This window comes from Melopsittacus undulatus, chromosome 7 (genome assembly GCF_012275295.1).
Source record: "Melopsittacus undulatus isolate bMelUnd1 chromosome 7, bMelUnd1.mat.Z, whole genome shotgun sequence".
NCBI classification, from domain to species: domain Eukaryota; kingdom Metazoa; phylum Chordata; class Aves; order Psittaciformes; family Psittaculidae; genus Melopsittacus; species Melopsittacus undulatus.
Window position 1 is genome coordinate 25,017,332 of NC_047533.1, and position 24,582 is coordinate 25,041,913.

Genomic DNA, 24,582 nt, shown 5'->3' on the forward strand with positions numbered 1-24,582 from the left:
CAGATTTAAGGGCTGATTAGCTTTAGCACAGTGCTGAGCCTCAGCTAGGTCTCTGCATTCAAGCAAAGCAATACCGTCTGATAAATACTCCCCAGTTGCTAGGAAAGGCAGCACAGAGGTGCTTGTCAAAGCCACTAAGTCACACTGGCCTTGAGATGATTTTGGGTAGCCATGTGTAACATTTGCGTTCTCCAGAAATCCACACCTGCAGGAGTAGTTTGGAGACATGTGAGCTGGCTGGGGACTTGGGCTCTGCAGTGCTTTAAATCAGCTAAATTGCTGGCAGCTTCTTGTTGGCTCTGGAGCTAGTACAACTGCTTTCACAGCCCATGGAGCCTGGCCTAATAATCTTGCTGGACTCTATTGGTTCTGCTGTCTAGGTATACCTGTCTCTGAACAATCAAATGAACTCCTAAGTCCCATCTCTCTGTTGAGGAAATGGAAAAATATTTACTTTTAAATCTATCTTTTTTCTTTATGCACTCTCCATTAGCTAAGTCTTACCCTGATCTGTAGAATGTAGCTTTAAATTGCAAAGGTAGTAGGTGAGGAGTTGGAAACTTGTTTGAGGGTGCATGAACATCTCTACTAGCCTTAAGTGTGACTGTTCTGAGCAGGAGCCACTGATTATACCCAGGTAAGCTCAACTGTAAGCACAGTTGCCCGTCTTCCTCTACACACAAAAGGTGCTCTCAAGTCTGGTTAGGACAGAGGACAGGGTATGAATTGAAATTTTAGGGATGAAGTTAGTGATAGCTGATTTGCTTCCCCTTTCTTTTCCCTTCACCAACAAATGTGACAAGCTATTTCTGCCATCTCCACTTCTTAGCTCCTCTTCCTGAAGACTTGGTGTGCTTCATGTATTCATTTCCCTACCCTTGTTGCTTTGTGCATCCCTAGGGGAGAGTGGATGATGCAGAAGTGTGCCTTGAGTATATCGCTAGTGTGTTGACATAAAATTGAACAACAGGAATATCTGTCCCATAGGAGAAGAGATCCTTTGCTGTCTTCTGCAATAGAAATACACTGTATTAAAGAGGAGCTCATTTCTTTCCCTCTTGTTTTAACCATTGATTTTATGCCCATTAATCTGAGGAAATTCTGCTTCTTAAATACAATGTATTATTGTACTACTTTTTATTCCTCCTGAAAGCTTAGACTTCCCAATTGCAAATGACTCTGGCATCCAGATGTAGTCCATGAATCCTGCTTTCCAAATGGCCCTTCAAAGGCATATCTGCATGAGCTCTGCAGGCTTAATGAACACTAGTAATTTAAGTTGGCTATTCTGCATAGTCCATCTAGGTTTGCAGCTACCATAGCTTCCTGAATATTTGTGCCAGTTCTTCAATTATACCTAAGGGAATGCTTTACTGATGGTTGAAAAGGGCTGGAAAATAAATCACTGCCAGACTGTTGGGTAGCTCATCTTGTCTTTAATATTTGCCATTAAAAAGCTCCAAACTGGAGATATTCAAGGCGACTGACAGTTATGGCCATGACACCAAAGTATGTTTTCAAATATGACAAAGAAACAACAGATACATGGATTGAGTGTTGTGGTATTTAGTAATTTAAGCAGTTACACTGTATGTGATTTAAGTTAAGATAGGGCACTGATTTACTTAGCACTTTTTTGCACATATATTTTGTCTGTAAAATACACTTGGAGCAAATTGAAAGTTGCTGATTTTCTTCCCCTTCCTTTTCCTCTCCAAATAATTCTAGACATCTAAATGTGAAAGCTTTCTATTTATTTTATTTTTTTTTATGGAAGTAAAAACAATAATGTAGGTTTTCCAAACGGAATGTGCTGGAACTGCATTCAGTACAGAATGCCAATTAAAAAAATTAGTGGGTTTTGGACTTGAACAGCTTCTTTTGGAAGGAAGTATTTGCAAGGAGACCCCAACATGTACATTAAAGAAGTCTAGTGTGTTTTACGTAACGCTGGCATGAAAATGCAAAGCTATGAGTGGGGGGAAAATGTCTGTCAGGTATCATGTAACAGCAGCAAAGAGATTTCTGATGTTTATCAAACCTTGAACACCACAGATTATTAAAACATATTCCTGGGCAATAAAGAGTAGATGTTTAATTTGAAAGAAGAAATGGAATTTGTTGCTTTTTTTGCAGAGGTCACGAACTGAGCAGGAATGAGTCCTCCTTGGCGGTTTCACTATTTTGCTGTTTGCCTTGGGGAACAGAGATTTGGTCTGATTTTAACAGCTACTGCCAGGCCCCTGGCCTCCACAGGCAGCTTTTTTGCATCTTTTGAGGCCCACCTACAGCAGCTGTACTTGGACATTGGGATGCAGAGGCCCTTCAACAGCTTCAGCTGCATAGTAGTATCCTGATCCTTGTGTAGTGAATTGCTGTCTTTGCTGAGAGAAGTCCAAGTACTGGCCAACTGTTACTATTTTTGGCTATAAATGGAAGATAGATTTGCTTATGTACCAAGCAAGAGAGAACATATCACATAAAAGAGCAAGAAAGTAATGTTTTACTTCATCACAGGCTGAGAAATATTTTTCCAGATAGTCATCTCTGAATGTGCACACAGGTGTACTCTTTATGCTTTAAGTTACCTCTACTGGTTTATAGTAGATTATGCTGGTCAGGTAACTAATTACCCTCAGACATACCTTTTCAGCTGGTCAGGCTTGTGATGCACAGGATTTGTCCTCATTTTCTAACCCCCTCCATCCCAAAGGTCCTGTGGCAAGTTGCATCTCCTGGAGTGGGGTTCCTTGAATAGTCAACGCTGCTCTTCCTGGAAAAGAAGGCTATTTTCTCTACAGTCAAGTCAAAATATAGAAAGCACGCATTGGGTAACAGTGCCCTGAGGTATCAAATGTGATCAAAGGGATCTCATGAGGCCTGCAGTCTGCAGGCAGAGAAAGGAAGGCAGGGTATGTGAAAAAAGGCAGTATCTTTTAGTAGACCTGCTAATATAATTAAGGAAACATTGAATAAATGTTAACACATATATTTGCTTTGCATAGGTAATCTTTATCAGCATAGAACAGTATCTGAGCAGGAACACATAAATAGGTTTTTAAAAGCATATGTTGTGCCGTGGCTTAACATACAATTACCTTGGCAGAAGTCAGGAAAGGCGAAGGTTTATTCAGCAGTGTTTGGCTGTAGTTGATGGCTGCACATAACACCTAAAGGGCTTATTTGTGTTGGAGCTTAAGCTATTTGTAGCGTTCCTTTGGATTACCCCAGTACTGTAGGTTTTTGGGTGTATCACTCAGGAGGTAATTCAACTTTATTCCTCTATGAATTTCCTTGGGTTTTTGGGTGGTTTTTTTTTGTATGCAGGGTGATAAACTTTAACAATATGTCCAGTGAAAAACCATACTTGCCAATACTTAGTGCTTAGGTTAGTTTCTTTGGTGGTTCCATTGCTTGGGTGCCCCTGACTTACAGGCTGGTGTTGTTTTCACAGTATTTGGTGTAGTATTTCTTATGACTTGCAACTTCAAATCTAAAGTATATGTATTTTTTGTTTACTTTAAGCAGTTTGTTTGGGATTGCTGCATTTGAGATCTTCTAAATCTGTAGTCAGACTGTGTGCTTTCCGTAATGGTTTATCATGTCCTGATAATCACACACAAATAAACCAAACTTAGGAAACAACATGTTCTCCTTAGTTGTGAATTTCTTGCCTGTTTTTTATATTTTGCTGTAGAGCTCAGCTATGGGCCAGCAGCCACGCATTCTTTGAGAATGGAGAGTGCCCAGTTTCCTCAAGAGGATGTCATGAGGGAAACATTGTGGCACTAGCTGTGGTTTCAGGGTTCCTTGACATCTGTGTTCAGGTTAGTCATACTCTCAGCACTTATAATGTGAGTGCAAATAAAGGTTAAATTTGTCTTCATGACCTTTTTTTCCTCCTTCCTATAGACAGCAGAACTATTGTCAGGAGTCTGGGTAAGAAGGGGTAGATGCCACAGGTGCTGAGCTCCAGTTGCACTGAGAACATGATTGTTGTGATGTTTCTTTCAATCTTATCTTTTCTGTAGCTCCTGCCCCAACCCACTCTGTAGTTAAGTTTTGTACTGACCCACTTCATAGCCCAGCCAACAAGGCAGTGATGCAAATAACAGTCCTTTTCATCACAGCAGATGGAACCCATGCTTTGCTCTTTTGGTGGTGTTTTTTCTTCCTGCTGGTTTTACCCACCTGACCTGGGATTTGCAAGGTGAATTCCCAGCAGCTTCTAGGAGTGTTTGCCTGCAATTCACTGTATGAGAGTCTGTTTTTAACCCTGCTGTTGCTGAGCTTTATTCATCAAAGATGTGGAAAATGAGTAATGGAAGAAATCAAGAAACTGAGGCACATTCACAAGCCAAATGCTGTCATCCTGGACTAAAAAGCTGTGGAGAAGGGGTGGAAAGGAAATGTTGTCCTCTTCCTTGGCCACAGCGTGGCTGTTACCATACACTATGGCATCAGGCACCCCCTTTCCAAGACTGAGTGAAATCTGACATCTGGCTGACATCTGGCTGTGATTTCATTAGCATTGGAGCCAGTGAATAGCCTGGAAATGCTTTGGGCTTTTTTCCCTGCCTGCCTATGTTCTGTCTTCATTGCTGTAAACAAAGCCATCTTACTCAGGGTGTATCTTGGGTTCGGCAAATCTGATTGCTCTCCCTCCCCAAAGGGAGACAAGGATGTTGACTGAGCCCCCATTTGTTTAAATGTTTTATTTGTGTCTTGAGGGATAATGACCTGATGCAGCAAGGAGAAATATCAGGACCTACTTAACTAGTGAAGTCATAGGGTCAGCCTTGTGCTCATGATGTGTGCACCCCTCCCAGCCCCCCGTGGTTTGCTCTTGCCTGTTGAGTTGAAGGCTGCTCTTGCTCATGTTCCTTCATATGGTCTCCTCCCATTATTCTCTCTTTCCCTGTTATGCTTCCTCTTTCCTGCAAGGTCTCTTTCCTCCTTTTATATCATATCATGCTACATGGAATTTCATCTCAATTAAAAAAATTGCAGAAATAAGACACGTCATCCATTCTGTACCCAGCATAACATGTTCACTAGCTTCACCAGGACCTTCAATGTCCTTTTATATTCTGAGCTCCTTGCATTTGCTTTTCACTATACACAACATGGTCATTCTTGTTTGGAGATTTTAGTATTTAACTGTCATACAACTGATAGTAATGCACTGCATTGTATAAGAAGCTTATAAATGTGGGTGAAATTTGTTACAGGGCAAAGATCTTAAAAGGCAAATAATCTGATGGTGAAGGACAGAGGTAGGAAAATTCTGAGATAATTTCCTGAGTAGTGCTGCTGTAGTTCTGATCTGCTCAAAGAATTACAGGCTTTTGATTTTAAGCGTTGTGCTTTTTGGTACCTGGAGGACAATTTAATTTGCTTAACACATTTCATTTATTTGGGGCTTCTTTTTTTAGAGTCCCTTCCCCTCCTCCTCTCATCTGCCCATCAACTTGCATGGTGTAATTTTGAGGGGTTTTTGTGTTGTTGCTTATTTTCATTTTATCAATGTAGATTGAATGTGCTTGTGTTTTATATGAGACTAATGATTATAACTAATAGCAAAAGATTTTGCTGAATGCCAGAAATGCCAAGAGTAGTTCTCTGAAAAGATGAATTCTTTTCTTTGACCTATTTTCCCTTCACACTATCAAATGAGGATAAGTTTTATACTACCAAAGTAGTGTAAAGTAGTGGTATCAAAGTTGTGCACTATCTTCTTGCTGTAGGCACTTGCAGTTTTCTAGCCTAGTAAGTCTGGTTAGAAGCAGCAGGATCTCAGGACCTTGGTAGGAATTCGGCACTTTGCACTGGATATTGGGGTTCTGGTACTGAGCATCTTCTAGCAGTCTTACATATTACCTGGACATTGCTTAGAGCGGTCTCTGGTATGTTTGGTGTAGTTTCAGTATACCTCTGACAGACCTATTTTCTTCACAGAGGTTTTAAGGGGGTTTTTTTTTGCCTTTTCTTTAAAGGAGTGGGGCTGTTGTTTGAGGAGACACATCTTTTCCTTGTGGATGACCCAAAAAGAAGTAGGAAAAAGCTTGGCTTTCTTTGCAAAGAGAGTCTTTGCCACCTCCTCTGCTGAGCTGTGAAAGGTCCTGTTTGTCAGGCTTTCTGGCCTGTGGTGCTGCCGGCAAGCTTGGCCTCTCTCCCAGTGACTCCTACAGAGCCCTCCCTGCCTTCGGAGCCGTTCAGTTTCATCTCAGGACAGTGAGCGTTATTGCTGCCGTTTTAACTGAATCATCTCTGCATTCATTCTCTGGACCTGTTTTCTGCCTTCGGGGCTCAGACAGTTCCACACACAGTGATTGTTTTCCTTCTGGGGGAGTGTGGGGGCTGCTCCGCAGTGGTGGGGGTGGAGTTTGGGGTTCGCAGCCCCACCATCAGCAGCTGAGGGGCTCCCAGCCAGCCGGCTGTCATTCCTGCTGCTCCGCGGGGTTATTGCTCTTCGGGAGGCGAGGATCAGGCCAGACTGACGGGCCGGTAAGTCCTGCTTTCCCTCCCTGGTCCCAGGGTCACTCTCTGGTTTTCCCCATGTAGCATTTAATTTTCATTAGCTAAGGCTGGTGTGTGCCCGGATCTAGCACTGCATGCAGCCTTGTCTCACCGTACTCTACTGGTGGGGCTCGCTTCAGTTGTGGTGGGCTGTCATCCTGCACCTTCTGAAGGTAAAGTTCCTGAGTTTCTAAGTGAATGTATCCTGACTACAGCTGAGATCCTTCCAAATCTACTGATTTGGAATTTGCCACAAAAAGCAATGTCTTCTGAAGTGTAGTTTTGCTGTGTATACGGTAAAGCAAACTATATAAACTGTAAAACATTATATAGAGACTAAAACATATATGTACAGTAAAACATAAATAATAAATCATATTGGATAAATAATAAAGAATATATATGTGTATATTTGTGTGTGTCTATATATATATGTATATATACATACGTGAAAAGTTCCCAGCTGTTCTCATAAAAGTTTTTTCCTGGTGGACTTGAACTGAATGTTTTAGTGTTTCCACCTGCTTGTGAATCAATCAAGATCTATTGCTTTTATATTAATAATTTATCACCACTAATTATTTATATAAAATGGAAAAATTAGGGAATTAGGAAGAAATGCTGATAATAAACAAAAGGCTTTTGAGAGTCTGTATTGGAAATTGTTCAGAAAAGCAGTTTGGAAATATAGATAAATTTTTTAGAAATCTTCCAATTTATTCTGGAGCAGAGAAAATTTCAGCATTCCAGATATGAAAAAGGCCACCTGTTTATCTGCAGCTGTCCTGCAAAACAGCACAGTGCTACTGGCAACTAATAATATCTCCAACTCTTAGAAGTGGCATGCACTTGGCATTCTGTTCAGCGTTCTGTGCAGATATACAGCTTGGCTTGCTTTTGTTTTCCCCGAGTTTATCTACATAATCTCATCCAGGCTGTGCAGTAGTTCAATCTGACAAACGATGGTTCTGCAGTGATAAGCTGCAGGTCTGATTTGCAGCGTGAGTACAGTGAGACTATTTTGTGTACTATTGTGGCAGATGAAAGGAATGGAAGTGGGCCAAATTCAAGCTGTTTGCCGTTGCATCTGATCAGCAGATCCTATGGAGAGAATTTGCCTGCTGTGAATATTTGATTCTCACTAGCTTGAACTATCATGTGTGTTGGCAGTGCTACTGTGTGAATTTGCAGTGGCTTTCCAGGGTGTCTGTCCTTCACTACTGCCAATTTCTGTGGGTTTTTTTTACAGAATTCAGGATTTTGTGCTCCATTTCATGTGTGAGGAAAATAACTTAATGCTGTGCAGTAAATATTTTTTAGTATTTATAACACATGGGTTATCATTCTTTTAAAAACAGGGGGGAAAAAAAGATTATAAATGAGCAGCATATTTTTTCCCTCTCCACCTTTGTAGAGGTGTGTAAACCCTCTGCCTCCCATTGTCTGTGCATTACTTGCAGCTGGTGTCCTGGCAAAGTGATTTTGTAGAGGTGAGTCTGTCAGATTATGCACCAGAAGGGATGAAAAATTGATGGTATTGAAGTGTAGTTTTCAAAGCAAGAGCAACTCTCCCTTTCTTCCCATTCATCCTTCCAGCTCAGTTCTCAGAGTCAGTGTCCTGCACCCCTGTTTGTGCATCCCTGCTTCTCTCTGGCCCTTCTTGCTGGTTTGTGGCTGGCTTTGCCTGAGAGTTTGTAGTGTTTTGTGTACTGATTGTTTTCTCTGAAATTCCATATAGCAAAACATTAATAATTTTTTTCATTTCTAATGCTTGTAAGTGACATTGCTTACAGTGCTGATCTAGCAGTAACTGTCAGGACTCTGCTTAGACAGGCAGAAAAAGGCTGGGATTTAACCTATCAGTGCATCCCATGCTTGTGTCCACTGTCACCACACTGAAGCATTTGTCTTCTGTAAGCAGCCCGTTTAGTTTATGTCACTGTATAGATACAGCATAGATAAAATTTTATAGATGTCTATAGATTATAGATTAACAGATTTATAGATACCTATATATTCACAAATATAAAATTTTCTAGATTAAAAAGGAGATAAAATATGCAAAAGAAGTTTAAACTATAACCTGTAAGCTCACTGTTCCTCTGGGTGCATGAAGGACAAAAGCCAGAAAAATATTTTTGATTGAACAGTGGAATGGGCTGAAACTGAGAGGATACAGCATGAGACAGTTGCAGGTCCCCTGGGGCTGTAGGAAATGATGTGCTGACCAAGCGACCAACCCCCTGTCTACTCCAACTCTGCAACTGCAGCAAGTAAGGCTGAGAGAAAGGCAATATAATTTCAATTTAATGTGTGGAGGCAGTGTGCGTTAGTGCCTTGTAGGGTCTGCCAGAGGGACTGAGTTCAGGTTGTGTGTCGTCTGAGACCACTGTAAAAGATACCACCCTGTTAGCTGAGGTATAGCAGCTGGCCACACTGCCATCCTTGCCATTGCAGTGTGACCCATTTGCATGACCTCTTTAACTCTGCCAAGTTGTAAGGAGCTGGGCATGCACATTAGGTGTGTGGTTTCAGTCACTTACTTAAACTAAGGATGTTTTATATCCATTGCTGCTTATAAGCTTTTTCTTTTTTTCCCTTTTTTTTTTGGTATTGTAGGGGACTACAAAAAACATGTTGATACAGCTGACAGATACAGAAATATAATTTCGCTCAAAAAATAGAAAATATAAGCAAAATTTTCTGAGAACTGAAGAAACCGGGACTTAGCCTATGCAAGGTGTAGTAATCCTGAAAGAAAGCTGTGCTGGGAGCTGGTTCTTAACAATAAGACTCCTTTCTCCTTTTAGTGGCTTACGAGGGTTTTTCTCTAGAGTCTCAACAGAACTAACATACAAATCTCAAGTGTATTGAAGTGAACTAGGAAAACTTTAGTATGAGGTACATTTTTGGCTTGGGGATAGGCAGCCTAGACAGGTTTACCTGAGTATCTGCAACTTACAAACGATTTCTTTGTTGGCTTTTTTTTTTTCAGTAATCCTTTTAAACAAGTTGCCATTTCTAGGACCACTGGGAAATAAAAACTGTGAGAATGTTCACAAAAGTAAAACCTTTTCAGTACTCACCAAATGCATCTTGTTGGCATGTGTGATTAGTTGTGCTCATAGAAGATATCAGCTTTCTGAGGAATTGTCTGGGGAATGGTTTGACTGTTGGCTAATGCTATCTTTCTGATGACCATCAAAATAAAAGCGTGTATGAAAACAGGCATAAGGTGGTGGCACTGTGGTTTTTTTGAGCTGTGGGCATTTGTTCATCAGCAGAAGAACTGAATTTCCAAACCACATGGGTGCCAAAAAGCTGATATTTTTGTTACTGCTTCACATAACTTGGATATGAACTTTTGGTATGAAGATGGATGCAATTAGTTACTCTTGGAGTTGCCCCTACTTTGATTGTTTTTTAAACCTATTAGGTTACTCTGTCCTGTATTTCCTGTATATTTTTGTTAGGAAATATTGTTAGAGACTTTTTTTTCTTAATGCTTTTGCATTTTTATTGAATTTACACATTGTTCCACCCACCATTTGGAAGTGGCCAGAACTGTCCTCCATCAAAGCCTAAACACAAGAGTTACTCATGATGCAGTTGGAAAATTATAATGCAAACAGTAAGCCAGATGGAGAATTTTGCAAGCAACTTTTCATGTCATGAATGATGCTGTCTCTCTAGGTTATGGGCTCTGCTCTCTCAGCTGTTGTTCCTTTCCCCCATGGCTCCCCTCCACAGCTGTTGAGGTTCAGCCAGGGAAAAAAAAGGGAGATCTGGGCTCCTCCAAATTTTCAAGTCTGCATTTCTTTGCGGTGAGCTGGTGACCGCGAGCTTTGTGTGCAAGAGTGCTGGCATGTAGAGACCACAGCGATTAGCATGCTGATTGCTGCGCCCCGACAGAATAAACAAGGCTGCTGTCACCAAGCTATGGCTATGCCACCCAAACAAAGACCTAGGAGCAGATGTGGGGAGAGCCCAGCTCACGAATCCTGCTCTGTCATGCAGGGTGGGCAAGAGCTGAACACTGCCCAGGCTCCTCGGCTTTCCAGATTGTACAGAAATGGAGGTCTCTGCCACACGCTGTAGTTCTGCTGTGCTCTAACTCTTCCCATGGCAGTTTACCTCCTGCTGGAGGTTTGAGATGAGAGACCTCAGAGAGTATCAATCTGTACATTATATCCTTACTTGTACGCACATCTACCATTGCAGTTTCTGTTCTAGTTGTGGATATATCTAAAAACTTGTCTACTGGCCTTCGAGATTTATCTGCATAAGAAAGATTCACTGGTTCTATAAAACAGGGCAGTGTACATTCATAAGTTTAAGTAAGTATAAATCAAACATTAAATGTATATGCACACATACTGATTTAATCCCCTCAGTGCAAACCTATGCATCATCACTCATATTTGGTTTGAAAGAGGCTTATATCAGTTTCTGCTTAATCTCTCTTAGTTATTTTTATTTTTTACACTCTGAAAATTTTAAATCCTTCATAAAAACTGTTACAAAACTGGTGTTTCTTCTTACAGACATTGGTCACGTAAAGCGTAGCTGCACGCATTTTATTTGGGCAGAAGGTACCTATCTCTTTTCCCAGTGGCTTCTGGCTAGTCAAGATTGGAGAGGCAAGAGACCAGTTGTGTTTACTAAGAGTAACTGGCTTGTTTGTATCAACATGCAAAATGCATTCTGAACAAACTACTTGCTTAAATGGTGGTGGGCTGTTTCATATCTACCCTTCCTGCTCCCTTCAGAAATCCAGCCTTTTCTGCCCAGTAACACACTGCAGTTGTGTTGGCAGCCTGCAGCAGTAGGTGGGGAATTTAGCAGGGTTTTTCAGTTAAAGATTGCCAACATCTGGGTTTGGAAAGAGAAAAGTCAGCAAGCTTGTTGCAGTTACACATCTTAAAAAAAAAGTTTCATATTTACTCTACTTTTCAAACAAAACATGTTCTGGATTCTCAAATTATGTGACTGGAAATGTCTTTGGTTCTTCATTTAGCTAATGATATGACTGTTTGTGAGATGTTACTGAGGGAGAGATTGGTTTGGTAGAGTTATTTTTTTCTATAAAGAGGAGTTTAAAATTTGGGTTTGTTTTATTTTTGGTCTCCTTTCAGGATAATATCATCTTATTCTTAAGAGGCTGCAAAGAGCTGGGACTTAAAGAATCTCAGCTTTTTGATCCTGGTGATCTGCAGGACACATCAAACAGAGTAACCATCAAGTAAGTACAACAGCAGTTTGTGATTAGCATGTTACAACTTCAGATGCATGTGATTCAATAATAAGTATTTAAGGATGAGCAAAAAAGGCTGTAGAACTGTCATTTGTATAAAGCAAATAGGAAACCGAGGTTCAGGAAACCTTCAGTGCTGGGAAGAATACTTTGTTCTCTCCAACAGGCTTTTTCTAAGGGCTGTTATTTTTCCCAGAGAGATCAACCACAGCTCTTTTAAAATACTGGTTTAGTTAAGCAATGAGATTCTGTGGGACTTAGGGGTTTTCCTGAGTCTGAATTGATGGCATTCTTTTTTGTCTGTCCAACTAATGAACTATGTAGGCTGGGGGAAAAAAATCACAGCTCTGTTATTTCAGATTAAACTGGTTTGAAGATGCATTATAGGTCATTTATAGGTCTCTCAGACTCTACAAGGTGCAGACATAAGTGTGGTCTGTTTATTGTCTAACAAGAACTATAGCTTGGGACATGATATTTGGGCTGAAGATGTCTGTGAGAAATGTGTGGACTGGAAATGCAGTTTAGATAGTTTTTCGTGGAAGCACACACCTACTGCCACACAAATTACCATGTGCATTTTGAGAGGTTCTCCTTCCTAATAATTAATTACTTTGTTTTTAGGGGGTGAAGTGATTTTTTTAAAATCTCCTTTTAATCAACAGCTTTTTGGCCATGGTATGTACACATCCCTCACGGCAAAGTGTATAGGTGCTTAGACTCTAAAGCTTGTATTTTTAGCATTTCACTCCACAAAGTGATTTAAAACACAGATGTGAAACTGTCACAAAAATAATTACTGTCTTCACACAGAGCAGGCTTGAATCAAAGTCCATATAGTCATAGATTGAGGTCTTGATTTGGAACTGTTGTCCCTTTCAGGAAAGACTTTGTCATCATGGACTAAAGGAACACAGGCAGTCAAACTGTCTTTTATTCTCCTTTATATTAACAGCGATTGAATTCCCCACATCCCAAAAACAACAGCACCCCACATTTTCATAAAATTAACAAAATTCATAATTGGTGTTATTTAGAAGTTCTTCTGATTTTTTTTTTGTCTGTTGTGTGTAGCATTGAAAAGTTGCTGCTCTACAGACAAGCAAATACCGCTGAGCTGATTGAATGGCCCTGTTTCATTTGACCAAAAAGATCACTAATGAAATCCTGGTCAGACATATCCATTTTAGAGAAGTCTATGGAAACAATTTTCTAAATTTCAGCAGCATTCTATTTTTTTTTTTTTTCCCTTCTGCCGGCAGAAGCTGGGGAAGTTTTCATGGTGTTCAAGCACTGGGAAAATTCAAAGGTTCTTAAAATCAAATTGGCCACTTTTCTTGTTTTAAGGAATAGTCTCCCATTTTTTTGCTCCTTTTCAAGTTTCTGGCTCTAATATAAGGTTCTTCTCACTTGTACGTGCCAGTGAGAGGGGACCAGGTAGCATATTTCTTCTTAATCTGGTAATACTGCAGATGCTTCACAATGTCATGTAAAATCATGACAATGAGTAGCTGGAGGGAGTCGCAAAACAATCCTTATCTCCATATAAAACCTTGATCTCCATATGAAACCAGAGAAAAAGAGTCTTTCTGATCAGAAAGTTGATCTTTTGGGGTTCAGGATGGTGGAGTACCTCAGAGGAGGCAGGTTAAGAGGCTGGGACTAGCATGTAGCTCCAAGGAGAGCTGTCCAGCACATAAGCAAATTAAACTAGGAGTAATAAACTCCATGGAGATGGCTTGACCTTCTTCTGAATATGCTGCTGGATACATGTGAAGTGTCTCACTGCAGTGGATTTTTTTTCTTCCCTCATCAACTCTTCACAGAAAGCAGCTGTGGAAATGAGCCAAATGTTTTCCTAGCACTGTCCAAGTTCACACTGAGTAACTGAGTTGAGGTGTACAAGCCAAAGACATGACTGTTGTAGAGAAATAAGTTCAAGTCTGTCTTCTGCTAGCTAGTTCCTAAAACATGAAGGCGTCTCTTTTCCCCCTCTTTGAAGATTTTGGGGTTTTCTTAAATATGGTTAAAAGGGTATTTGTTCATTGATAAAGGATAAATATTACATTATTGCACATGAGTAAGATAATGACATTTTTAACCATTTTTTCCATATAAATGTTAATTGAGGTATGCACTGGATCTGTTTTTTTTTTTTATCATTCAGCTTGTAAAAGCTATGAGCTAATGCTGTAAAGAATGTCTTCCTTACTTATTAAACAAGACTCTTTTCCACTGCTATTTTATTAAGAAAAAAAATCACGACTGTTTTATTTTTCTTAGCATGTGGGTATCAATGGATAAAATTTTGTCTTTAAAAAGTTGTTATAAAAAGAAATATGTTTTAGCCTGTTTATGAATAAGCCTGGTTTTAGACTTTTGTTATTCTAACAGATTTAAGTACATTTATCTTTGGTTTTGTCAGGTAATTTAATGCTGAAGCGAGCTTACTGTTCTAGTAGAAAGCAACTCTGTTATAATCAGGAGACAATCTTTACTAAATCCGAACTAGTCTTACTTGGTTTTCAGCACCTGAATGTGATGCACATTTCCTCCATTCATTTTTAATGGTTTCTTTGCTAAATTCTGAAATGTCGTTTATGTTTGCACATGTGCTTTGTTGCTTCTAACATGAAACTTCCACCCTTTGATAAACATTGGTGAAAATGTAAATTGAGAAGGATTACAATGTTCAGTCTTGAGTCCTCAAGTATGCATTAAAAAAATGAATATGTTTTCCACAGCAGGTTCTATTGTAAATGGCAGGATTTTTATTTTTCACCCATCTTTGTTCTTTGTGATGCTTGTTTCCACAGAAGAACCCACTCTGTTTCCTGAATGTTTGGTGATGATTTCCTCAATCTCCTTTACATGTTATGTTGCTTTCAGAATCAGTATGGGCTGCATGATTTATCACAGAGCAGAATCTGACTGTTGGATTACTGCAGAACGTATTTTAGCAGAGAAGACTTTCGTCTTGTTTTTTGAAGAAATCAGCAACTCTATTTAAAGGACTTTTTGGCACTGTCCTACTTTACTGTGGGACCATTATAAACACATTTTCTTTTTGTACTTCCAGAATTCTAAATTAATGATTGAAGTAATGGTGACAAAATACTCCCATGTTATGAATAAATGAATGTGTGAACTACATCTTCTTAGCTTTTATGTGTTTCCAGCCAGCAGAAGCATTCTGCAGGCTTTTGTTAGGGAAAATATGGCCTGAATACATGCTCATGGAAAATGTGTCTTCTTTCTGATTATTTTTTCTTCTTTTTCTTTTTTTCCTGTGTGTGTGCAACCAGGAACATTGACTGTAGTAGGAAGCTGAAAAATGTAAGTACATCGCTTGGAGTATTGTCTATTTTATTTTTTTTATTAGGCTGGTTAATTCTATATTTGGCCCAAGCAAGAACTGTGCCAGTAAAAACTGAGTACAGATGAGTACTGCTGAGAAGTTCTTCTGAATACAAACCTACCAAGTTTTACTGTATGAGAAAGATATGTAGAACTGCAATGGCAAAGCAGCCTTACAACCGAAATAAAATAGAGAAAGTTTGTCTCTCTTAGATAAGGGATAAATAATGAAATCTCTGTGCTGTCTGTTGCAGTATTCACTGGAAACAGTCTGACTTGCCGATGAAGCTATGCTTCTGTAGCCTTTAATGAATAAATAGGTTTAAGTACATTTGCACAAAGCATCTGAAATGAAGCAAAATGGTTGTTAGATCTGGATGCAGGTCTTTGCTATCAGATTTACTAGCTTTCTCATTGTTCTTCCAAATAAATTAGTGTTTCCCCATGTCGTGGTTTAAACCAAGTCCCCCAACTCCTGGAGAGTTAGGAAGGAGAATCCAAAGAATGTAGCCCCCACGGATTGAGATAAGAACGGTTTAATTGCTAAGGTATAACACAAAACCCCTACTGCCATTTACTACTACAAATAATAATGATACAGCAAACAGCAAGTGAAAAGAATACAACACCCCACCAGCCACCGACCCATAACTCACTCCACCCTGCCCAGCTGAGCACCACGTGCTCCCTCCTCCATTTTCCTCCAGAGCTCTACCCCTCCAGCTTTTTCTTTCCCAGTATGCATCCTGGGCATCACGTGCTATGGTATGGAATACCTCATTGCCTAGCCTGGGTCAGGTGTCCTGTCTCTCCTTCCTCCCGGCTTCCCCTCCTCCACCTGGCTTGAAAAAACCTTGAACAAAAAACACCCTTAAAACATGCTCAAACCATGACATTATCCACCCCTTATTCCATACCATAGCACGTGATGCCCAGGATGCATACTGGGAAAGAGAAAGCTGGAGGGGTAGGGCTCTAGAGGAAAATGGAGGAGGGAGCACGCGGTGCTCGGCCAGGCAGGGTGGAGTGAGTTATGGGTCGGTGGCTGGTGGGGTGTTGTATTCTTTTCACTTGCTGTTTGCTGTATCTTTATTATTTGTAGTAGTAAATGGCAGTAGGGGTTTTGTGTTATGCCTTAGCAATTAAACCGTTCTTATCTCAATCCGTGGGGGCTACATTCTTTGGATTCTCCTTCCTAACTCTCCGGGAGTTGGGGGAATTGGTTTAAACCACGACACCCCAGAAGGCTAATTCTATTTAACTTCAACTTCTTATTAATTTAACCTAATAGCAATGATAATGCATCCTATAATTGTGAAGTAGAAAAGAAAATCGCTAAACTTTGTTGGTCTCACAGTTAGCTATTCACATAAAGCCTAGCAAGTTGTCTATCCTTTGTCAGCTATAAACTGCTAGAAATTCCATTTTATATTTGGCTCACATCCCTGTAAACTGCTAGGAAATGCCAATACCTTTTCCTAATAACTTTGCAAGCCAGTAATCATGACGGCAGGTAAAAAAAAAAACTTATAAAAAACACCCAAAACACCAATACCCCCTTCTCCCCCCCCCCCCAAAAAAAAAATCGTCCTGTGTTTCCCATCATTTGAGTAGTACCTTCTGCATCCAGCACACAAAGTTGTAGGCAGAAAGCTCAGGCTTGGCATTTTAGCACTCTTGTGGGCATCAGCTAAATATCTCTATACAGATGTATTGTTTTAAATGTAAAGTTTCAAAAGTACCCTCCACAATGTGCTTGTAGGCAATATATGCTTTCCAGGTGCATGATCCTGCAACCTCAGCTGGCAGCCAGTCAGAATTGCTTGCAAATATTGATATTATTTGAGGAATAAAACCAGACAAAACCAATGGATAAAGAAAGGAAGAAGAGAGAAAATGATCAAATGCTAGCAGAAATAAATAAAAATACCACAACCTTCATCACAGAACTGAATGGCAAAATGAATTGGACAGTTTCCTGGTTGCTAAGCATGCTATATTTGCAAGTGTTTTCACTTAACTTGAGAACTTGTACTGTAAGACTTTTTTACATAAATTTATTGACTAGTGCTGGTTGAAGGAAAACAGCTAGGATAAAGGTTGTTTGAAGATGAAAAAATCCATATTGTTGAAACCACCTCCTTTCACTCAGCACAGTGGTATCAATTTGGATGTAACTTTAAAAACAAAGGGAAAATTTCTGAACTTTATTAAAATGTTGTTTATTTCATGGCATATATATTACCTAATAACCAAAGGGAAATATAAACTATATTTATATATAAAATATAATATATTTTACATTATGCACCATGGTTGTTTTTAAACAGGGGATCTGTGTGACACATGCTATGTCCTTTTCTGGCAAGGCCTCAGCTGTGTGTGATTTTGGATATCACACTTACATGAAAAATGAGGATGTTAGAGAAAGCTGAGGAGAAAAGGCTAATCTAAAGTCTAGTATACATGACTGAGGAGGAAGCACCGAAGGAATGTGGATGCATGTTTTAGGGAAGAGGAGTTTAGGAAAGAGATGACTGCTCCCAGTGCCCCTCCTGGGATTTCTCCTAGTCCTGTTTTCTTTAGGTTGCTATATAGTATGAATTGTAAGGCCCTGTCAGAACATAGAATACTGTATTTCTGTTTAACTTTTTAAAGACAGTTGATGGAAACTGTTATTTATTATCAGCTGTGCATCTTTCCTGCATCAAAATATTTCCTCTTTGTTCCGCAGTTAAATATTTTGCGATATCATGGAATGTGCCAAATAATGAGCATTAAATGAGAAAGAGCTCTAAGTTCTGAGGTGATGGTTTGGCATTTTTAGCCAGTGCAAAACACTGAACTGAATTGCCCTTGACAATCAGTTTCCAGTCTAAATTGCTGCTGCACAGATACCATTAAGGAGAGTGCTTTAAGTGGAGACATGTAGGTGCAGAGGACTGTTTTTGGACTTACTGGATTTGACCATCCTGAGCATCTTAGTTTATCCTTTCCTAAAACAAGTGCAACACAAGCAGTGTCAGATTTGTTGCTACCTGAAAGAGTGAGAAAGTGCATGGACATTTGCAAGAGCAATTCTTGGTGCTTTTTCCATGCTAGTTTTGAAGTGACTTATGAATTACAGAGAGAGAGCATTCAAGTCAGAACTTGAATGAAACCACTAACTCTTTCTGTGTTAGTCTGATAGAAACAACCAGATGCTTATGGCTTTTGACTAATCTTGGGCTAAGCATTTCTTAAGCTAGCAGAAGCCTGGAAGTAAATGTTCTCATGTCATCTGGTTAATTACATTAAGATGATTAAAAATGAAACTACCTTTTCTGTTCTTGAAATAGGCATGCATTTGAGAAATTTTATTTATTCCATTAGTCTTAATGGTTTTAATTAATGACCACTAATATTAGTATTCCTTAGGGATTTTTTTCCTGTTGGGTTTACAGACATATATTTGTGTGTGTCTCCTAGACAGTTTCGAATATCTTGCTTAGTTTTACTATTCAGATTTATATTTGCTGTTGATTTTCCAGATAGACATTACAGTTTAATCTTTTTCTAAAAATACCAGGAAGATAATGTATTAAGTTACATATTCTGTAGGACTGTTTAAATTTTCATAGTTACCCAATGCATTTATATACTATCACTGACCAACACTTTCAATTCTGTTTTATATGTAACAAAGTCACATGCCACTGTACAGTTTAGAATAAATGAGAGTTGCTGAAGGGAAGTAAATTTAAGTAAGTGACTATGTAGATGGCTGCAGTTAATTCATATTAACTTTTGCAGGTGTTAGTCACCATTTATTGGCTAGGGAAAGCAGCAAACAACTGCACATCATATAGTGGATCAACCCTGAACCTGAAGGAATTTGAAGGTTTGCTGGCACAAATGAGAAAGGTATCTTTTTATTGGTTTGGGATTGGAAATTTCGTTTGACTTATTACTCCCATAAATAACCTGTTTGTTGCTAAATATTAGAGAAGCTTGGGGCTGGAATACAAATTACTTACTAAACCCCTATCTCCTTCAAAAATGTTTCTGACTCTACCAAGCCATGAACCCAACTTTCTTTGGCAGCCAACTTCATGATGGTATCAGTGATACAGCACATGATATCAAATGGGGCTTTAGAACTTTCATGTGATTCTCTCATCTTCATGTCCATATGTTTTGGTTTGAATTGTTTTTATTTATTACACAGTTTCAGCTAGAAGAGCTGAAAATCAAAAGTAAGATAGCAGAGGAGCAGAAATTTTTCTCCTTTAAAACATTCAGTCTCATGGGTAGCTCTTTTGTTTTTAAGTTGCAACATAAAACATCAAACCAAAGTATCCAAATAAAGCTGAAGGGTAGAAAAAGGAGATTATGTTTCACCAATGGCATAGTTATGATGAACCTGTGTTTTGCCAAGCTCTAAATTCTTGCTAAAATCATATTTGGTGGTTTATGATGAGCTGAGCTCTGTTGGAAAGAAAAAGTTGTTATTGCTCTGCAGTGGTTTGGGGACTTCTGATTGAGTGCTCCAGCATGCCCTGAACATGAGATATTTAAACTCAGTAATGTTTAGCATTGATATCCAAGCATGCATTTGCTGGGGAAGGAGCAGGCATGTAAGAAGATGGCAGCACCCAGTGCTGACATTGCATGTGTTGGACATACTGCTCATGAAACACCAAGCAGAGAGTTCTTCAGTCCACAGAGAGCTTTGTGCCTGTTACTTCCTCCCCATCTCATGTAAATGGCCAAATCACCACAGGCAGTAGGCTTTGGGAACCGTGAGAGACTATTCATTTTATTCTCCTTGAGTTCTGTGCTACTGCATCTACACCAGCTGCAGATCCTGGGATCTCAGAATGCCAGCACCAAATTGCTACTGGAGAGGAAGAAATACTTGGCTGACTGATAGCAGCTCCTATACCCTAGATGGACCAGAAAGCCTTAACTAAATGGGTAGAATCTCTGTGAGCCCAGTTCCTGTGAATAAGCTGGCGGAAATGAAGAGGAAAAGAGAACATCTTCCTTCTCTGTAGAGGTTTATTTTGGTCTTCGTTTGAAATGACCTGCGTTAATCACTTTGGACTTTGGCTCTCGTGAGTTAATATGACTGAGCCTAAGCAATAAAGAAATAAAGTTAATGCTTGAGTTGTTTCCAAATAGAAGATGCGAGGAAGAAGCAGTTCCCACTCCAAAGAGTCTGTGAAAGGTGAAAAAAATGGACAAGGAAGCTAGCACAGAAAAATTGTCAAGGTGCAGGTTGTTATAATGTTAGTGCTGCATGGTATCATAGTTTATATTTTAATGTTCAGTCTCGCAGCATGCGACCCCTCTTTTTTCCGGGTGATATTTACCCACCAAACGAATCATCAGAGCGCTTTAGAAGTCCTTTTCTTGAGATCTTCTGTGGGACAAAGGAGGCTGGGGATGAAAGGCAGCATTCTCCAGGGAGCTGATGATTGTGGGGTGCCTGGATGGGCAGTGCAGAGCAGCAGGTTGAGAAAAAAGCAAGAGGCTATACTTGATTTGTTGCAGATGTTGGAACTGGGAGCAGAGCAGAGATCTCACCAAATCTCAAAGCTATATGTTCCTTTAACATAAAAACAAAGCACTTCGCAGTCCTGAGAAGTCTTGTTTAGGTTGTGCTGTTATTGAGGGTCACTGGTGACTTATTTTAAGGTCACCTCCCTATTTCTGCAGCCCTGTAGTATGTCTCGCTGGCAATTTTGGGCTTGTCTGGAACTGCATTTGAAGAGAATTGGGTTGTAAAATAGAACATGTTAATCATGCTGTGCAACACTCTGATGTTCTTTCTAGCTGAGCTTGAGTGATGAAAAGACACTTTATCACATTCTCTATTGGCATTTTTTTTCCATGGAATTTAATAATTAAATATACCATGAATTCAGTCTGGTTTAGTTTTTCTGTTATAAATCCTCTTTGCCCTCCTTTTTTAATAAGCAAATCAAAAACCAGCTCAGTTGTAAGTTGTCTCCGACTCATCTTTTTCTGCTTCTCATACTGAAAGGGCTATTCATTTCTAATCTTATTCATGCTACTCTGTTTTTAATTTCATTAACTGTTTGGGTACACATTCTTGTTCAAAAATAGAAATTCCCAATGAAAAAACATCCATGGCTTTTTGATTATATTTAGTGGGTGGAACTTCCTGGAGACACACATCTTATATTTGGCAATCACACTTTTACCGGCACTCAGTCACATACTGTATATTTAAGTAGGTAATATGAAAGGCTAATGTGCTGCTGTGTGTTGTGTTACAGTGTTATCAGTCCCACAGATAACCACTTTCCCATTGATAACATTTAGAAGATGACATTTGTTTAAGGCAGGACATGTACCCATCCATGAGACAGCATTGGGCTGGGAGAGTAGCTTTGCCAAGGGGAAGGCTGTAAAGAACATGTGTCCAGAAGTCTAGGATCCCATCCTGGTGCCTGACTTCTAATTGCTGATGAGCAGCATGCAAAATTACCATCAACAGGCTTTTGAAAACAGGGTCTGCAGAACTCATTAGTTCACAATTGGACTGTTTTCAAAGTCTTAGAGATAGTGAATGCAGAATGGGGCTTTTTGCCCAATTTCAGGTCCCTGAAGCTGCTGAATAGTTCTGTGTCATTCAGTAATTTAGGAAAATGGAAGTGTGCCTGAGGATTAAGAATAGCTGATTGGTATGAGAGGATTTAGGGAATTTGGATTTTTAAAAGATTTTTGGATCATGTCACGAATGGGATGTTGATAGGATTTTTAGATTTGTTCTTGGATGTGTGTAACTCGTGCAGATTTTAGGAAGACTGAGCTTTGTTGTCTAATGTTTCTATCAGTGTTTTAGTTCACTAAGTAGTCCTGGGAAGGAAATTACATAGCATTTAGTTACAAACTTATTATATATACATTTTATTTGTTTTTAAAAAATACTTCCACTTCAATTTGCAGTGAGGTTATTTAATGACATTACCACAGTTTAGCTTGGCCTTAGGTGACCTTTGCTACTGCCCTCCATGTATTTTTTGGCAGAGCCGTAGTGAGTGGCACTAATTAAGCCCTCTTCCTGAAAAGTCTGCAGGACTTTGGGGCTTGCTTCAAGTGTCCTTTTCCAGCATGAAAGCCTTGGCGTGTTAATGCAGGGCTCTTGTCCCTCCATCACTTCTTCAGCAAACATGCTTTCTTGTGGAGGTGTCCTTCTGTAGCATATTGTGATACTCCCGATCAATTTTCTCTCATTGGCATTACTAATGGATAAAACCTTAGCAGTCAGCAACAGTAGGAGCTGTGCTCAACATAACTATTGTGCTCCAGCTAGTGGAAAGCAGGGGGTGCTTTGCAATTAGGAATTAATATTCAAATGCTTCTGGGGGAAAAAAGAAAAAAAGCATCACATTCCAGCCTCTTTGGGTCACAAAATGTCAGTCTGATAATGGCACCCACATCTCTGACTTTACTTACTGTCGGGGTACTAAAAAACAGATTTATCTTTGACTGAACGTAGTTATTTTTGTTTTTTCTCAGCCTGTGCGATTGTAATTAATGTTAAGACACTCTCTAAAACAAGGGATTTATTATAAAGCAAGGGTGAGGATGGCTTCTATTGACCTTTTCCTCTGCTGGAGTTTCAGTGTTTTAGTATGTGCTGCTTGCACTGGAAAGAATTTATAATCACAGGGCTGTCAAAGACAACCATTGTTCTCCCTGCTCTGAACATGTGGGTCAGCTACAAGTGCTTTCATATCCCCCAGAGCCAGGAGCTGGCAAAGAGTAAAGAGCACAACTGAATTCTTCTGAGGCATCAGGAAAAGCGTTTTGCATATTTTTCATTGCTGATTGCTTGAGAAAGACATCCCTCTTTCATAACAGGAATTTCTCTTCAAGGTAGAGGGAGGCTGGGACACACTGCTTCATTATTTTGCTGAGCTGAAGCAGCAGCAGCAAATGCTGTCTGCTAGTGTCCCAGCCAGATACAATAGATGGGCAAGGGGAGGAGGGGGATCTTTTGGAAAGCAGCAGACTTAAACCTGATGCAAGCACAATGTTAAAACTGTAGTGCCTTTGCCTGTGCTATGGACTGTGGACAAGTTAAGTTTCAGGTTACTTCCAGTTTTGATCACTTGTCTATTGCAACTTTTTCTCAGGTCATTGTACTAAACAAATTGGGGTTTTCTCTTAATCAGCATAAAATTGGAGTTTACTGCAGGCTTGCACTTTTGTTTTGAAGGGGCAAAGGAGAAGAAAATAAGGAAATCTTTTTTGGAGGAAGGATATTTTTAGTATTTGGGAAGGTGCTTTGTTTTCTAATGTGTAGTGGATCTCATGGGTATGTCAGTGGTTTCTTTATGAAGAGGCACCTTCTGTGCGTCCCTGTAGGAAACAGAGGATATTGAGAGCCCAAAGCGCAGCATTCGTGACAGTGGCTATATAGACTGTTGGGACTCTGAACGCAGCGATTCCCTCTCCCCGCCTCGCCACGGCAGAGATGATTCCTTTGACAGTCTGGACTCCTTTGGCTCCCGCTCGCAGCAGACACCATCTCCAGATGTAGTGCTCAGAGGGAGCAGTGATGGTAAGTACTGGTCACAATGTGGCACATGCATAAGGTTGTGATATATAAGCAGCATTTCTGGAGCAAACGTACCATTCAGAAGCAGGACACAGCCTCTGAATCATGCTAATCTGATGGGTGAACTTCTCTGTAAATGCTCATTTGTGCTCCCTGAGGTTTAGATGACTTTGCCAACAACTTACTTGAAGTCTGTCTCAGTTAGGATAGCATAGCGTTGGAAAATGTGTTACGTCATTGCAGTATAATTTTATGATGAGAAGAGTGATTTTCTGGGTTACAGTGTAAGAGGATGTTATGCAGACTCAATTTAACTTATAAACTAATCTGGAACAAGAAATAAAACTCAGGAACAAGGGAAATACTGAAGTGAATAAAAATTTTTGTCTAAGTAAACCCCGGGCAGAAAAATTAAGTAGAAATATCTCGAAAACGTCTGATACTTGACAAAGTTTTGAAGTCTGATGTACAACATTGTACTGAATATCTTATTTGTTTTAATGGTATTTAGAAAACTGTGTACATTAATAACTCCTGGCATCAGAGTTGTGGACATCTTTGTACACCTTTGAGTAAAGACATGCAGCTGTAAGCTTACAGAAGGGGTGCTGCTTCTCTGCCTTTCTTGTCTGATTCCCAGGGTCTTCCAGAGGCTTGTAAACTCAGCGTGCTGCATGAGGGGGGATTTGCTAGGGGTAGGTGTGAAGCATGCACTTAGGTTACCTGTTGGGATCAGAATTCTAGTACACAATAAAAGGATGCTTGATTAAGGCTCCCTTTACGTGATTACTTTCCTGATGAATGGATGAATCAGTCGTACTTCATCATCAGATGAAGTTACGTTCCACACATGAATCACTTCTCCTTTGTAATGTTA

The 24,582-nt window shown here is 39.7% G+C and overlaps 1 protein-coding gene across 4 annotated transcripts in view; it reads left to right on the forward strand.

The window, feature by feature from the left end:
- Positions 1 to 24,582, forward strand: part of LIMCH1 (LIM and calponin homology domains 1) — a 182,399-nt gene that overhangs the window by 90,499 nt on the left and 67,318 nt on the right. For all 4 annotated transcript variants that reach the window (XM_031048955.2, XM_031048952.2, XM_031048954.2 and 1 more), the window contains exons 4-7: positions 11,655 to 11,761; positions 15,079 to 15,109; positions 18,923 to 19,033; positions 23,513 to 23,708. In XM_031048955.2, the coding sequence (XP_030904815.1) occupies positions 11,655 to 11,761; positions 15,079 to 15,109; positions 18,923 to 19,033; positions 23,513 to 23,708 (445 nt within the window). The remainder of the gene's footprint in view (positions 1 to 11,654; positions 11,762 to 15,078; positions 15,110 to 18,922; positions 19,034 to 23,512; positions 23,709 to 24,582) is intronic.